Source organism: Kogia breviceps, chromosome 3 (genome assembly GCF_026419965.1).
Source record: "Kogia breviceps isolate mKogBre1 chromosome 3, mKogBre1 haplotype 1, whole genome shotgun sequence".
NCBI lineage: Eukaryota > Metazoa > Chordata > Mammalia > Artiodactyla > Physeteridae > Kogia > Kogia breviceps.
In genome coordinates this window covers 149,054,964-149,071,795 of record NC_081312.1, presented here as the reverse complement: position 1 = coordinate 149,071,795, position 16,832 = coordinate 149,054,964, and the positions used below count along the sequence as shown (strand labels likewise).

The following is a 16,832-nucleotide window of genomic DNA, read 5'->3' as shown; positions in this document are numbered from 1 at the left end:
GCCTCCTTGGAGCAGTTTCTCAGAGTTATCTGAAACGTTCTCTCCCGGGCTGCAGTCCTCATTTTGCCCCAAATAAAATTTAACTCGCAACTCTCACATTGTTCATGTATTTTTTTTTTAAATCAACAAGTGGAAGATGCAAAAGTCTGGGCTCACTGAAGTCATTCCTCTGATATACACCTTAGCTATCTAGGGTCAGTACTCTGTTTTTTCTCATCCTGAGTCCCCTGAGGGTGCACCATTGGGGATGACTGTAGTATTTGCGGGTTGCATCCTTTGCTGATATGGCAGGTGGCATTCAGTCCACACAATTATCCAGTGGTATTATCCCTATATATGTATGTCTCACTGGGTTGTGTTCTCCTTGGGGAAAGGGTCATATCTTGTTTTATCTGTGTATTCCTGTTTTTTAGAACCATACCTGGCAAATAGTAGGTTGACAGCAAGTATTCATTGCCTTGAAAGATCTGCTTGATATTAATAACGGCCAAAAGAGAAACACAATCAGTTAAGTACATTGCTATTTCCTGAATGCAGTATTATCATTTGAGGGGAGATCTGTAAAATCCTCTGCCAGAAAGAAGAGATCGGGGAAAAATTTTGTTTTGCGTGGAAGTTTAGGAGGGAGGTGATATAAAAAGAGGAGGTTGAAAAAAAAAGAATGGACTAGGGGTATAAAGAATTAGGGAGGATGGCTTAAGAAGCAAAAAGGAAATGGGACTAGAAAGAGAATGGGAGATGAAGAAAGAAGAAAAGATGGGAGAAAAGTGGAGAGAGTACCAGGATTTTAGACTCTTACTTAGCTTAATTGCAGGGGAGTTTCTGGACGATGCTTTCTCACATGGACATGCAAACTCTCTTTCCTGAATGAACCCCATTTTGTATTCTTCACATCAGTCTCCCTCTGAAAAGACACAAGTCTGCTCCTTACACTGCCTTACAATTAGTGCATTGTTCTTCATTGTTCTCTGTAGAAAGCAGGAGGCAGAGTCCTCTGGTGGGAAGGCACTCACTACACGGGACTCAAAGGGCCTGGCACATCCCAGCTTCAGCCCCTCCAGCAAGGCACTCAGCCCCTTCGACCTGAGAATCTTCATCTGTAAAATGAGATATCGATACGTCCAGGCTTCCTTTCCAGGTCATTGTAAAGATCTAAATAAGTGAGACAACATAGATGAAAATACTTTATAAGCAGTCAGGCTGCCTTGCGAATGAAGGTGATATTACTTACTTTGTTGAGTTATTCGTCAGGGGAGAGACCCCACTGGCACACAGCATAGCCCTGTCTCCTGGTAATAAGTCCTGTTTACCCAAAGGAGATAACAGTGTTTCTTTCTTCTCAGCAGTATTCTGAAGTCTCAGGAAGCTGGTGCGGTTAAATGTTCATGGCCCATGAGAAAGGCATATAGGAAACCATGGCACTCCCCTTTCAAAAAGACCTGGAGAAATACAAGAACATTGATGAAGATGAGCTTCTTGGCAAACTCTCAGAAGACGAACTGAAACAGTTGGAAAATGTTCTTGATGACCTAGATCCCGAGGTTAGTGACCTGGAACTGAAGCATGTGGTTAGTGATAGGATGGGATAGACGGTGTGGTGTGGTCCTTAAACAATAGTGTAGGAATTCCTGATCTCTAAATGCTAATTATGTGTTCTTCCCTGATTGGCTGTGGGTCATTACTTTTATAAACCCAGGGAGAACCTCAGTAGCCACATCTATGATACAGCAATTGTACTTCTCAAAAGCCAGTTTAATGTAAATGGGGGAAAGTATTTTCCATTGGCCGAAGAAGGACTAGACTGACTTAGGGAAAAAGAAAGGAAGAGGAAGAGGAAACAAATACGACTGAGTTTCTTCTATGATTCCTACATTCTGCTGGGCCCAGCAGTGCTTGAGATAAATTGTATTATCCCCATTTCATAAATGAGGAGACACACCAGAAGTAATTTACATAAGATCCTATACTGGTAAATGTCAGAGATGGTATTTAAACCAGATCTTTAACCACAAAAGCAGATCTTTTTTATATCTTGTTTCTTTAACATGTATAAACAACTTGAAATCTTTGATGATCCCACAACAATGGATAGATTAGAGTAAATGTAACCAGGGAGTTCCCTGACGGTCCAGTGGTTAAGACTCCATGCTCCCAGTGCAGGGGGTGCGGGTTCAATCCCTGGTCAGGGAACTAAGATCCCATATACCACATGGTATGGCCCAAACCAAATTTTTTTTAAGTATTAACGAATAAATAAATAAATAAATAAATGTAACCATAATATCAGGTAAATTTAAATGGAGTTTCTCATGTTTTTATGAGCTCTTGAAAAGGTAATTCGCTTGTTATAGTGATTGTTTAGCAAGCACTTTCTTCAGCCCTGCTAATATTATCTCAAACATAGAATAGGAGGCCTCTAAAATAGTGATTTTACTATAAATAAAAATGTCACTAAAATATTTATGTGATATTCCATATGCCAGATAATTTGGATATTGTTTTTACTTTTAAAAAATACTAGTATCCTTTTTAAAATTTTTTAAACTTAAGAAAGATACCTCTATATTTAATCAAGCAGGTATCAACATCTACCAGAATACTCACTTACCAGCTTGGATGTTTCCCAGGAGAGGTTAGAAATAACAGAATGTGGTCGTATTGGCTCATCCACACGCCGGCCTGGGAGCACTTTGGGTGCAGACCTGGCCAAACCTAAGAGGGATCTACGAAGAAAAAGGTCGTGAAGTGCGGCCGGCCTTTTAGGACCACATTCTAGGAGGCAGCTGCAGGGGACAGGCCGCTCCAGCCACGTGTGTTCTGCCTGAGCTCACGGGGAGCCCCCGTTTCAGCACAGAATGTTAGAGCAGGTGGGGCCTCAAAGATATACCAGAGCCCTAGCCCTCAGCTCACACCCACATCTCCCCATACACAGCAGGGGTAGGGGAGGTAACAGGTATCAGTCAGGCACACACCCTGCTTCCTGCTCACGCCTCTGTCTTGTCAGAGCGCACTGCTGCCAGCTGGATTTCGACAGAAAGACCAGACACAGAAAGCAGCCACCGGCCCGTTTGACCGCGAGCACCTCCTCATGTACCTGGAGAAGGAGGCTTTAGAACAGAAAGACAGGGAAGACTTTGTGCCCTTCACTGGAGAAAAGAAAGGTAAGACCACAGGCAGCATCTGGGAATGTAGGTACTCCTAAGGTGTTGTCACGGAAGGTCAAGTAACAGAACTGGCCTGAAAGGGGGAAATAAGACCACGCACTGGATTCAGTATTAAAAAGAACCGTGGCTGGTGGATACATGTCTGTGTACACTTGTCCAGGCCCACAGACTGTACACCACCAAGAGTGAGCCCTAATGTAAACTGTAGATTTGGAGTGATAATGATGTCAGTGTGGGTTCATCAGTTGTAACAAATGTACGCTGTGCTGTGGGCTGTCATTAGAGAGGAGGCTGTGAGTGTAGGGAAGGGGCGGGGGGCACACAGGAACTCTCTGTACTTTCCTCTGCTAACCTAAAGCTGCTCCAAAAAATAAAGTTTATTAATTTAAAAAAAAAAAAAAGAACCATGGCAGAATATGAAGGCTGCAGGTATAGAGAACAAACTAGTGGTTACCAGAGCGGAGAGGGAGGAGACGAAGGGTGAGACAGAGGTATGGGATTAAGAAACACAAACTACTATGTATAAAATAAGTAAGCAACAAGATCTATTGTACAGCACAGGGAAATATAAACATTCTTTTTAATAACTTTAAATGGAATTAATCTATAAAAATATTGAATCACTATGTTGTACACCTGAAACTAATATAATATTGTAAATCAACTATACTTCAGTAAAATTTTAAAAAACCACAGACTGTTGTGCAGAGAAATAAAAGATCTGAATAGCAACAACAACAAAAAAGCTACCAATTCAAAAGAAAATTGTCATTAGACAGGTATGAATCTTGCTTTTGAAACACGTGCAGGTAACCATAATTTATAAAAATAATCTGCTTGAGTAAGGGGGAAAGAAAAAGGAATATGTAGGCTAATTAACTGAATACTTAGAGTGTAATGGTACTCACATTAGTTTTGTAAAAAAAAAATCTTAAGCCCCAAGAAGCAGTTTTGGAAGTGCAAAGTAGCATCAGGCTTAAAAGGGGCTCTCAGGGCATTGGCGAGTTCCTCTTAGCCCGGGGCTTTCCTAGCTTCAGGAGTCTACTCCAGGTCGAGGCATTGCCTCTATTCCGTTGCTGCCATTAGAGGCCAGTGCAGTCAATCATCTGTTCATCCAGCATGTACCAACCACCTCCTGGGTGCAGAGCCCTGTGCCATGTGCTGGGACCACAGGGAATGAGACCCTGCCCTGTCCTCAAGGAGCATGTGGTCCAGCAAGAAACACTCTGATAGATCTGGAAAGGCCTGAGGAGTAAGGGGATGTTTCTCCACATAGGAGGTGAGCTCTGAACTAAGACAAGGAAAATCCTCCTCCCTAGCTCCTGACCCTGAGCTCCTCTTCGGAGGAAAAGTGGATACCAATCACCTGTCCAGGTTCCTCAGCTATAAGCAGTGACTTGGGCCCAAAGATACGACTGGAACTGATAACTTCATAGTAACTACGGTCTTTTAAAAACACAAATCAGATCATGTCAGTTCCCTGCTTAAAGTCCCAAATCATTGCCGTGGTCCTCAGAGTCCCGGCAGAGCTCACCTTGCCCACCTCTCTGACTGCATCTCTCCTACCCTCACTAAGCCTGGGCCCCACTGTCCTCACTTCGTTCCCCAAACTTGTCAAGTTCTTCTCCCATCTCAGGGTCTTCTTCCCTCCTGACCCGCATCCCTGTTTTTCACCTCCTAAAAGCTCCGGCTTAAATGTCTGGGCCTCCAGCTTTCCCTGACCTCTCTGTCTAAAACAGACCCCATTTATTGCTTTCTTAGCACTGTGACAGTGTTCATCCTTTTGTTTACTTACTTTAGGATTTGTGTGTTTTCCATAGGAGATTGAGATTAACAGTGGGGCTGTGTCTCTCTTGCATCATGGCACAGAAACTGACACAGGGGAGGCACTAGATAAACGTGGATTGGAATAAATGCCATCTCTGAGCTTTTGTGCCGTGGCCACGGGGAGCAGGGGCACCGGCTGCTTGGCTGCTGCCTTCTCTATGCAGCCTCCTAGCTCCTCTGAATCATGCACACCCAGTGGCTTGTGCACCACTCGTAATGTCATTTTATTAAGAAGGTAAAGTTGGGCACTGACAAACTGGGCAAATAACCGAGGATTGCTGTAGAAATATGGAGCCGTTTCTATGGCAGCACGGTTATTGTTAGACTAATTTAATTGTGAAGGAAAAAATAAATTATAATGTCAAATTTTCAATAAAATCCCAGTTAACATCCAGTGTTAGGGCAGTGAAAGAATAATAAGAGGGAAGCTCCTGTCTTCTGTTCTCAGAGCAGTGGTCTGAGAAACAGCTATGGTAAATTACCTCCTGATCCAGATTAATCTACACATGGTTCTTAGGGGGTTAGGAGTACAGGAGCAGTCAGAGTAATAAATGGGGGTACAGAAGGGGTGCACAGCTGCACCAGGGAGCTTAGGGTGCAGGGCCCCTGGAAGAACAGCGGTGATGCAGGAGCAGTGGTGAGGGCTTCGGGAGAGGGACTGCCCAGCCTCAGTTCTGAATGCCAGGTGCCCTGGGCCTTCAGGTTGCTAGGCTACATTATTCATTTCGAGCTTGTCGTTTGGTTGGACCCCAGGAATGGATATGCAGTAGCAGTTATCCTGAATACTGATAGCTGGGCCACCTGTGCACCTAGTGTTCAGAGTAATCCTAAATGGTACCAGGAGTTAGGAACTCAGAAACCCTGTTTTGACTCTGGATCCAAGATCTTGGCACCAGAAAGAAAATGCTTCGGGCTGCAGACACTACGCAAAAGTCTGGGAGGAGCCTCAATGTCTGAGATGTTATGGTTTGATTGATTGATTTGATTTTTTTTTCCTTTTCTATTCTCTGGCTATTTTCCTGTTTTGTTTCCCAGTCTATTTCCCTTCTTTCTGGGAAATGTGGCAGCTTATGTGATGGTCAGTGATAGAGACCTTGTGGTCAGGATACTCCAGACTGACCACAGCAGTGGTGCCTCTTTGGGGTGCCCAGTTCTGCCTGGCCCCTGTTTATGTACCCAACCATGTGAAGGTCTGGTAAACCAGCAGGAAGTATGTAGCCCTGTAACCAGGGGAGTCTCCTGGAGAGTTTTCATGAGGGAGTACTTGACTTGGGTTATGACCCTTTCCTTTCCCATGAGAGTGGGGCTGGCCAGGCTAGCCCAGCAGACCTGGCAAGAGCTTGGGTTCTGATTGTCTGAAGCTGGAGCCAGCTGTCTGTTCTAAGGTGACAAAGAGGAAAAGCAATAGAGGGGTGAGTCTTTAGGGACCTCCAACGATCAAAATGGAAGAGGCCAGTTTCAAAGATCACGCCAAGAGGTAGGAGCAGCTCCAGCAAAGAGGGAAACCAAGAGTCAAAGCTGGGACGAATTGGAAAAGAGTGTGAGTAGGTCTGGGGTATCCTATGGTGGCTCTGTAGTGGCCTGGGTTTACCTTGAGGAGCCACTGCACACATGGGATGTGGCTGTGTTGGCCTGGCTGGAAGTCAGGAGAAGGTCATGTGCCATTCTCCCAGAACTGTGATCATCAGTCCAGAGGTTTGGGCTGGGGGGAGCAGTGGTGGTGCTATAGATTTCAGCATATTCAGAAGTGAGTAGGGGGCAAAATAAATGGAATCAGTCTGACAGGATGAAGTGGGAGGTGGTGGCAGAGAATGCATATCTGGGTAGCACAGTGTGTTGCTGCTCAGAACTCCACATCTCTAAATATGACAACCCTGATTTTTCCTTTTTTAGTCAGGCTGACTTTGATGTGCTCTAGAAAGGTGACTGTGTCCCCAGGTCATTACACTAGTCAGGTACCCTAGATATAGCATGCTGGTTGCCTACAATCTCAGTTGGTAGGAGGAAAACTCTAGGAGGGGGATCACCAGTTTGTCTCTCAGGAACCCCTGGGGCTGTTTGGACGCATCTGCCCCCCATATGCAGGATCCAAGGCAAGAATACAAATAGAAGTCCATGTGCCATTTTTATAAATATTTAAAAGCTAACAAACTGTTAAAATATATGCTGTCCTCCTACCTAGGCCAGTATTCTTGGTCTTCCAAGAGTTCCACATAGGGATATGGGTCCATCCTGCACTGCAAAGGCCTCAAGCACCATGGCTGACACCCCAGCCTACATATCCAAGCTTCATCCATACTCACTCACAGACAGCATCCTGTTGGCCCGTGGGTACACACCCCAGCAGTGTGACCTGCCTTCAGGAGGATGGACATGGGGGAGGGACTCAAGCAGGCCCCGGAAGCAGGTTCAGGGCTCTTTGGCAGGGAATTGCAGGGCCCCAGGTGCCTGGGGTATAGTCTAGCAGGTGGCCTGTATTCTGGATGGGAATGTCCCTTTGTCCCCATGACTCCTCCCTCAGTGGGTTGCAGGCAGTGAGGATGGGTGTGCATCCAGAAGAGACCAGAGTTGGGCCCCTCTAGAGCAGAGAGCTCATGGCAAGGCCCCTCTTGCCCAGGTCTAAGGGCAATGCTGCCCGTGATAGGGAGGTAGAAGCCCCTGTTTCCCTCTCTGCCGCCTCAGATCTCTGTGTTGCAGAATGCAGGATTCCTCCTCTGACCTTCCTTCCTCTAATAGTGGATTATTGATATTGGCATCATCCTAGAAATTAAGGAATCCCAGTTAGATGTGCAGTGGTCTAATGCTTCAGCTCTTAATGGCCAGAGCTGCACATTCTCTGGTTAGTTCACTTACCCTACAACAAGGCAGCAGCACACAATGGTTTTTGTTTTTCTTCTGATTTAAAGGGAGAGTCTTTATCCCCAAAGAAAAGCCCATAGAAACTCGTAAAGAAGAAAAAGTGACCCTTGACCCAGAACTGGAAGAAGCTTTGGCCAGCGCCTCCGACACTGAACTCTACGATCTTGCAGGTTAGTCCTCAGCTCTGGGAAACTTTCCCATCTGGCTCTGTGACCTCCAGACGGGCACTGACCCCCCTGGCAGCAGCCTTTGAGCTCCTGTGTAACTATTGATTGTTACTGTGATACCAGGTTGACTTCAGCCATTAGGCAGCTATAAGGCTGGATGCAGGTGACTTAAACCTCTCTGAGCAAACATTTTGCTGTATCTCAGCTCTAAAATGTAAAATCATATTTCAGCTGTAAAGTACTCCCAGTAGTACCTGTCCTACAAAATCCGAGAGTTACTGTGAGAAATCAAAGAGAATAAATATGAAGGAGTATTCAGAACTTAATAAAATTACAGTGCTTATGCTTTCTGAAGAGCTTCACATTTGGCATTTTATCATCACAGAATTTCCATTTCCATCACAAAATTTCTTGTTCTTCCCCACAGTCACTGTTTAATTTTGATTCTGTTAGCCTAACCATGGAGCAGGACCAATTTACTGTTACATTTCCCTAGTAAAGTAAATCCATATTCAGCCCAATCTGCTGATTTTTTCTAGTTTTCTTAACAATAGCAACAATACAGTAATTATAATAATTGTGTGAATTGGTTATACGTACAGATAGAAAAAAAAAACCCAAATAGTACAAAAGAATATGTAATGAAAAGTCACCCTTGTTCCTAAGTCCCCTCCCATTTTTTACATTTCCTTTGAAAAAGATCCCATGCATGTACCAGCATATTTGTGTACTCATTGGATAGAAATTTGGGTCATTAGGTCCTCCCAGGATAGAGGTGCTTTGAGAAACAGTCCACAGCTTTGGCAAGAATTCTCACATTGTTATTCCATTGGAATACGTAAGTAATAATAATCTCCTTCCTTCCAGGAGAAGCAGCTATGCTTTATTCTAATAGCATGCCAAGCATCTCAGCTACATTTTCATTCCTTCTGTGATGATATCAGTGGTCAATATTAAGCTCACATATTTGAAACCCTCTCAGAAGTCACTGCAGGAATTGAGGCACCTGCATCTAACACATAGGAAGTCATTTAACCTTTATAATAGATAAAGTGTAATTTTATCCCTATTTTACAGATGGGGAAACTGAGGCTCAGAGGCATTTAACAACTTCTCAAGTCATACAGATAGTACGTGACAGAGCTTGGATTTAAGCTCTGGCTGACTGCTTCTGACTGCCACTCTCAACCCCTAGACTTGCTGGTTCTGAACATTTGCCCTTTCTCAGCTGTATGGGCTGCCCCCCTCCTTCTAAGGTATAGATTACAGAGCATGAGGAGCTCAGGTGCGCCTCTGCCACCTGTTGGCAGACTTTTCTGGGATCCTTCCCCAGGCGGCCACCTGGAATTTCTCACTTGGAATTTCCTTAGCAAAGGGAAAGCTGGGCAGTTGCAGTTAGAGCATGCTCAGTGTTGTCACCCCAGTGCTGTCCCCTGCGTACTGTACTGCCCCCTGGTGTAAGTTCCATGTAGTACAAGAGACTCAAAAATCTCAGCCTGCTTATCTGACTTTTTATTGTTGACATCACTTATTTCCCACCCTGGGATGTTCTAGATGGGAAAAGAACCACTCTTTTTGGTACTGAGAGATGGGAGAGATGGGGAGGCTTACATTGAAAAAGGCCCATGATCTTTCTGCTCTTTGTCTCTGGAAAAACTACGTGCCATAGTATGTATTATGTTAGATCTTAAACTATCCTTAGACTCAGTCCTACGTTCACATTTTACAGATGAGAAAACATAAGGGATGAATCTACTCAACTAGGACATCTATGCAGATTTTCAGTGTGGAGCTATGACGAGACCATTGTCCCTCAGAGCCTACATGATTCTACACGTATAGATGTAGAAAGATATGTGAAGATTGCCAATGGTCTTGGGAGGAGGGTTTCTTTTTTAAAAAAAATAAGCTTATTTCATACTATACATGTGTCATGCACTTTTCAAGGCAAGAGCGTCTAGAGACTTATCTTTATGATATGAAGAATTGTTCTTCGAGGGGCAAATTAACAATGTGGACATCTTAGCACTCTTTCTCAAACTTAAGGTTTATTCACTGATTATCTTTGCTTTCAGCTGTTCTTGGAGTACATAATTTGCTCAACAATCCCAAGTTTGATGAAGAAACGGTCAGCACGAAAGGCGGCAAAGGGCCTGTGAGAAGTAAGCTGACGTGAAATCTGTGGTTTTATGAAACTTGGGAGCCTCTGGGTGTTGCTGGTAGGAAAGAGCCCTGTTGACTGGGCCCCCTGGGGAGTCCAGAATTCTTTTAGGCTTTGAAGGTGGTTTTTGCCAGTTCACCAAGGATCACTGGGCTCTGAGCAGTCAAACCAGGATAGACTAGCCAATACTGGGAGCTCTGTCTGGCAGCATAACTAATACCAATCAGTGTGTTTTGCTCAGAACGCACTGTCTTGATAGGTCCGTTCAGTCAAAAGAGAAAATTACTGATAAAAAAGGTTGCTTAGTCAGCACAGAATGCAGAGTTTTATGTTCTTAACGATGTTTTAACTAACTCTAGTATCAGATAAGTTTCCTACTCTATTAGAGTGCCTTTTTGTCTCAGTAACGGATGTTTGTCATTAGAATTTGAATACCCGCTTCCCCCGGAGAGCATGAAAGACACACTGGCATGGACTTGCTGGCACAGAATGTACCAGACCGCTATCTTCTATGTCACCATTTTCTGGAGAAACGTACAATTCAGTAGACTCTCTCACTCATTCGTCAGTCATTTACTAAATACCTGCTGTTTCAGGAATGTTCTAGGCCTAGGTACAAAGGTAAAAAAGATGGTCCCTGCCCAAAGGAACTTACCTATCCGTGGGAGGGATGGATCAGTAATGAGGTAATTTCAGTACAGTGTGATCCAGTTACTATGAAAACTCACAGAAGATCACAGCTTTTCTTAGATTAATTATATTTTATTCTCTTTGATGGTGATTTGGGCAATGCTTTCTAGTCTCAGCAGTATATTTATCAGTTGCTGTTTATACAGGGTAATTTACCCAGACAATGAGCAATATTCCTTTTATTTACCTTCTGTTTTCTTATGCATACAGATGAAAAGTGTTCATCCTTTTAATTTCAGTATCAAAGGGTAACATTCTGACAACATGTTTGTTATTAAAAGTCTGGTGCATAACCTTCTGGGCTTTTATACATACACATAGACACACATATCATTAACTTTTTAAAAGACTTAATTTTTTTAGGGCAGTTTTGTGTTCATGGCAAAATTGAAAGAAAGGCACAGAGATTTCCCATATACCCCTTGACCCTCCACATGCACAGCCTCCCCCATTATCAACATGCTGCACAGAGTAGTACAGATGTTACAATTGATTAACTTACATCGACACATCGTTATCACCAAGTTCATAGTTTACATTAGGGCTCACTCTTGGAGTTGTACATTCTCTGGGTTTGGACAAATGTACAATGACATGTTTCCACCATTACAGTATCAGGTAGAGTAGTTTCACTGCCCTAAAATTCCTCTGTGCTCTGCCTATTCACTTCTCCTTCCCTGCTAACCTCTGGCAACCCCTGATCTTTTAACTGTCTCCATCATTTTACCTTTTCCAGAATGTCATATAGTTGGAATCATACAGTATGTAGCCTATTCAGACTGGCTTCTTTTACTTAATAATATGCATTTAAGTTTGCTCTATGTCTTTTCATGGCTTCATAGATCATTTTTTTTATTGAGATATAGTTGATGTACAATATTACATGTTACAGGTACACAACACAGTGATTCACAATTTTTAAAGGTTATACTCCATTTATAGTTATTATAAAATATTGGCTATATTCCCTGTGTTGTATAATATATCCCTGTAGTTTATTTATTTGTACTTCTTAATCCCCTGCCCCGTCTTGCCCCTCCCCCCTTCCCTCTCCCCACTGGTAACCACTAGTTTGTTCTATGTATCTGTGAGTCTGTCCTTTTTGTTATACTCGCTAATTTGTTTTATTTTTTAGATTCCACATATAAGTGACATCATACAGGATTTGTCTTTCTCTGTCTGACTTATTTCACTTAACATAATACCCTCCAAGTTAATCCATGTTGTTGTAAATGGTAAAATTTCATTCTTTATTATGACTGAGTAGTATTCCATACATATTATCCATTCATCAGTTGATGTACACTTAGGTTGCCTCCATATCTTGGCAATTGTAAATAATGCTGCTATGAACATTGGGGTGCATGTATCTTTTCAAGTTAGTGTTTTTGTTTTTTTCAGACAGATACCCAGTAGTGGAATTGCTGAGTCATATGGTAGAGATAGATCATTTCTTTTTAATGCTGAATAGTATTCTGTTATCTGGATATACCACAGTTTATTTATCAATTCACCTACTGAAGGACATCTTGGTTGCTTCCAAATTTTGGAAATTATGAATAAAGCTGCTATAAATATCTATGTTCAAGTTTTAGACATAAATTTTCAACTCCTTTGGGTAAATATCAAGGAGCCTGATTGCTGGATCTTACGGCAAGATGTTTGGTTTTGTAAGAAACCACAAAACTGTCTTCCAAAATGGCTGTACCATTTTGGATTCCCACTAGCAAAGAATGAGAGTTCCTGTTGCTCTACATCCTCACCAGCATTTGGTTTTGCCAGTGTTCCAGATTTGAGGCATTCTAATAGATGCGTAGTGGTATCTCATTATTTTAATTTGCATTTCCCTGACAAATATGATGTGGAACAGCTTTCCATATGCATATTTGTCCTTTGTGTATCTTCTTTGGTGAGATATCTGTTAAGTTCTTTGGCCCATTTTAAAAATCAGGTTGTCTTCTTATTGTTGAGTTTTAAGAGTTCTTTGTGTATATTGGATAAGTCCTTTATCAGATGTGTCTTTTTTTCTGATTTTTTTTAATGAATGAAAGATTTTGTAAAATTCTATAGTGCTTTACAAATTTCAAAAGTTTCATACACATGATTTCAAATAATCCCATAATAACCCTTTTTTTCCCTCTACCCCTATATTGCCCCTCCCCTCTTCCCTCTCCCTACTGGTAACCACTAGTCTGTTTGCTACATCTGTGAGTCTGTCAGATATGTCTTTTGCAAACATTTTCTCCCAGGCTGTGGTTCATCTCCTCATTCTCTTGAGAGTATTTTTCGCAGAGTGGAAAGTTTTTATTTTAATGGATTTCAGGTTATCAATTCTTCCTTTCATGGATTATGCCTTTGGGGCTGTGTCTAAAAATTCATCTCCAAACCCAAGGTCATCTAGATTTTATCCTATGTTATCTATCTATCTCATAGTTTCACATTTTATATTTCGGTCTGTGATCCATTTTGAGTTAATTTTTGTGAAGGGTGTAAGGTCTGTGCCTAGATTCACTTTTTTTTTTTCATGTGGATGTCCAGTTGTTCCAGCACCATTTGTTGAAAGACTTTTTTTCTCCACTGTATTACCTTTACTCATTTTCCAAAGATCAGTTGACTATATTTATGTGGGTCTATTTATGGATTCTCAATTCTGTTCCATTGATCTATTTGTATATTTTTACCAATACCACACTGTCTTGCTTTCTATAGCTTTAAGTCTTGAAGTTGGATAGTGTCAGTTCTCTAATTTTGTTCTTCTCTTTCAATATTGTGTTGGCTCTTCTGAGTATTTTGCCTCTCTATGTAAACTTTAGAATCAGTTTTTTGATATCTACAAAATAACTTTCTGGGATTTTGATTGGGATTGCATTGAATCTATAGGTCAATTTGGGAAGAACTGATATATTGACAATATTGAATCTTTCTATCCATGGAATATCTCTCCATTTAGTTCTTCTTTGATTTCTTTCAGTGCAGGTTTGTAGTTTTCTTCATGCAGATTATATATATATATATATAGTTAGTTAGATTTATACCTAAGTATTTCATTTAAAAATATTTATTTATTTATTTATTTATTTATTTATTTTTGGCTGTGTTGGGTCCTCATTGCTGTGCATGGGCTTTCTTTAGTTGCAATGAGTGGGGGCTACTCTTTGTTGCGGTGCTCGGGCTTCTCATGGCAGTGGCCTCTCTTTGTTGCGGAGCACAGGTTCTAGAGTGCAGGCTTCAGTAGTTGTGGCTCACGGGCCTAGTTCCTCCGCGGCATGTGGGATCTTCCCGGACCAGGGCTCGAACCCGTGTCTCCTGCACTGGCAGGCTGATTCTCAACCACTGCGCCACCAGGGAAGCCCAAGTATTTCATTTTTCATTAACATTTTTTTCAAGTTGTGATTCTTTTCTCTTATCAGTACCTATAGGTTTACCTCATTCTTCTAATGAATAGATAGCATCATATTATGTGATTATGCTCTAACTTGTTTAACATTTTTGCATTGATGGACATTTTGTTTTTCATGGTTGGCTGTCACAAGTAACGTGTCAGTGAACATCCATAAATATATATCTTCATATATTCATGCTACTTTTCCTATAGATTAGACTTTTAGATACAGAATTGCTGGGTCATAAAGTATCCACATTTTATATTTTAATAGATAATGCTGGGTTTCCCTGGTGGCTCAGTGGTTAAGAATCTGCCTGCCAATGCAGGGGACATGGGTTTGAGCCCTGGCCCAGGCAGATCCCATATGCCGCGGAGCAACTAAGCCTGTGTACCACAACTACTGAAGCCCGTGCGCCGTGCTCCGCAATAAGAGAAGCCACTGCAATGAGAAGCCCGCACACCGCAACGAAGACCCAACACAGCCAAAAATAAAAATAAATTAAATAAATTTTTTTAAAAAATAGATAATGCCAAATTACTCTTCCAGAAAATTTTTACCAGTGAACATTCCCACCAACAATGTATGAGGATGCTTTTTCCTCCACATTGTTGCCAACTCTGAATATTTTCTTTTTACATTTTTTGGCTAATCAAATGGTATCTCATTTTTAAATTTTAGAGTTTAATTATTATATTTTTTTGGTTGACTGATAGAGATTCCTCTGATCATTAGTTGTTCATTTTCAGTTGGGTTGTCTTATTAACTTGTAGGAGCTCTGTGTATATTGGGATATGAACCCTTTGTATGTTGCATATATTGCAAACATCTTCTGTTAACTGCTTTTGAGAATTCTTCCATTCTTCTTTTCTATTCCTTTCTCTTCCCATACCATCCTCAAAATTAAAGCTCCAAAATGGAACTCAGAGGAGGGTGGGCCAGGGGAGGATTAAGGTTTGGGAAATAAAGACTCATTTTTTGCATCTTAGATTCTTTGGTTTGGTTATTATATCTGAAAGAGGTCCATATGGAGCAGCAGTAACTACCCATGGATATTCTTTTGGATGTTGGAGTTTGCTGTAGGGCCTCCTGCACTTTTGGCCCCATAGAGCATCAGCCACTGAGACTTCTCATTGCAGGTGAAAAACACCAACCTTTGAGGCTGTAACTCAGAATCATACCATTCCTGTGCTTGCTTAGTTGAGAGTAAGCTTACTGTCATTGATATCAGAGTATTATTGGAATCAGAGCATATGAAAGGAAGGTCATTTTGGGGTACGTCATGTCTGATTTTTATGGGAGAGCCCTTACATTTTATTTTTAAAATTAAAACTTGTGTCTTAGATGTGGTCAAAGGTGAAAAGGTCAAGCCAGTATTTGAGGAACCACCCAATCCCACAAATGTGGAAGTAAGTCTGCAGCAGATGAAAGCTAATGACCCCAGCCTGCAAGAGGTCAACCTCAACAACATTAAGGTATTTCATTACGATTGTTGTCCGTTGAGGTCCGAAAACTTACTGGAGATGACTGATTGCCTGTTTTACACCTGTTTAAAATCCTTTGTCCTCACTGGATTTTGAGGCACAATATCCTATTTGAAAGAAATGGATTTTAAAAAAAGAGTGATTCCTAGAATTCTTTGAAAAGAATCACAGTACTTGTGTTATACACAGTGTATTAGTTATCTATTGCTGAGTAACAAATTACTCCAAAACAACAAACAATTATTATTTCACATAATTTCTGAGTGTCAGGAATCTGGGAGTGACTGGGCTGGGTTGTTGTGGCTCAGGGTCTCAAATGAGGCTATAGTAAAGCTGTCAGCCAGAGCTGCACTTGTGTGAAGGCTTGACGAGGGCACAGAATCCATTTCCAAGATGGTACAGTCACGTGTCTGTTGGCAGGAGGCCTCAGTTTCTCAGAACGTGGATCTCTCAATAGGGCTGCCTGAGTGTCCTCACATCATGACAACTGGCTTCCCCAGAGCAAGTGATCCAAGAGAAAAAAAGAGAGACTAAGCTGGAAGCCACAGTGCCTTTTATCACTTATTCTCTGAAGTCACACATTGTCACTTCTGCTTTGACGATAAGTCATGTTACTCTCAAAGGGAGGGTAAGATGTGTGTGTGTGTGTGTGTGTGTGTGTGTGTGTGAGTGAGTGAGTGTGAGTATGAGAGAGAGAAAGAGAGAGCACTGCCTGACATCTTTTTTGTTCATTCTTTTTGGGCCAATTTTTAGCATTTAATAATATTAACTGATTTTTATTAAGTACTCACTATGTGCCATATCCTTTAGTAAATACTTGAAATTCATTATCTAATTGAATTCTTAGTGGGACTTAAAGAGGTTCAGTTGCCCACAGTCACAGAGCTGGCCTGTAGTGCTCTGTAAACTCACATTAGCCTCTAGCTGTGCCCCATATTGTCTACCTCCCCAGTGCCCAGTACTAGGCTAAGTGCTGTGGAAGAGGAAGTAAGAGTCACACGGTATTCATTCTGAAGAACTTAAATTATGAGAAAAACACTAAGTGAATAATTACATGATGTGGTCAGCCCCCAAATGTGGAATTGCGGGTAAGAAAA

The 16,832-nt window shown here is 41.8% G+C and overlaps 1 protein-coding gene across 3 annotated transcripts in view; it reads left to right on the top strand.

The window, feature by feature from the left end:
• The window catches only part of TMOD2 (tropomodulin 2), a 48,686-nt gene that overhangs the window by 13,434 nt on the left and 18,420 nt on the right, over window positions 1–16,832 (top strand). The window contains exons 2-7 of one of the 3 annotated variants that reach the window (XM_067029862.1): window positions 414–507; window positions 1,347–1,541; window positions 3,005–3,161; window positions 7,898–8,020; window positions 10,093–10,179; window positions 15,596–15,726. In XM_067029862.1, coding sequence (XP_066885963.1) covers window positions 1,416–1,541; window positions 3,005–3,161; window positions 7,898–8,020; window positions 10,093–10,179; window positions 15,596–15,726 — 624 coding nt within the window. In that variant the 5' untranslated portion in view covers window positions 414–507; window positions 1,347–1,415. Of the gene's footprint in view, window positions 1–413; window positions 508–1,343; window positions 1,542–3,004; window positions 3,162–7,897; window positions 8,021–10,092; window positions 10,180–15,595; window positions 15,727–16,832 lie in introns of all 3 variants that reach the window. The other 2 variants (XM_059056298.2, XM_059056299.2) reach the window with 2 other exon arrangements.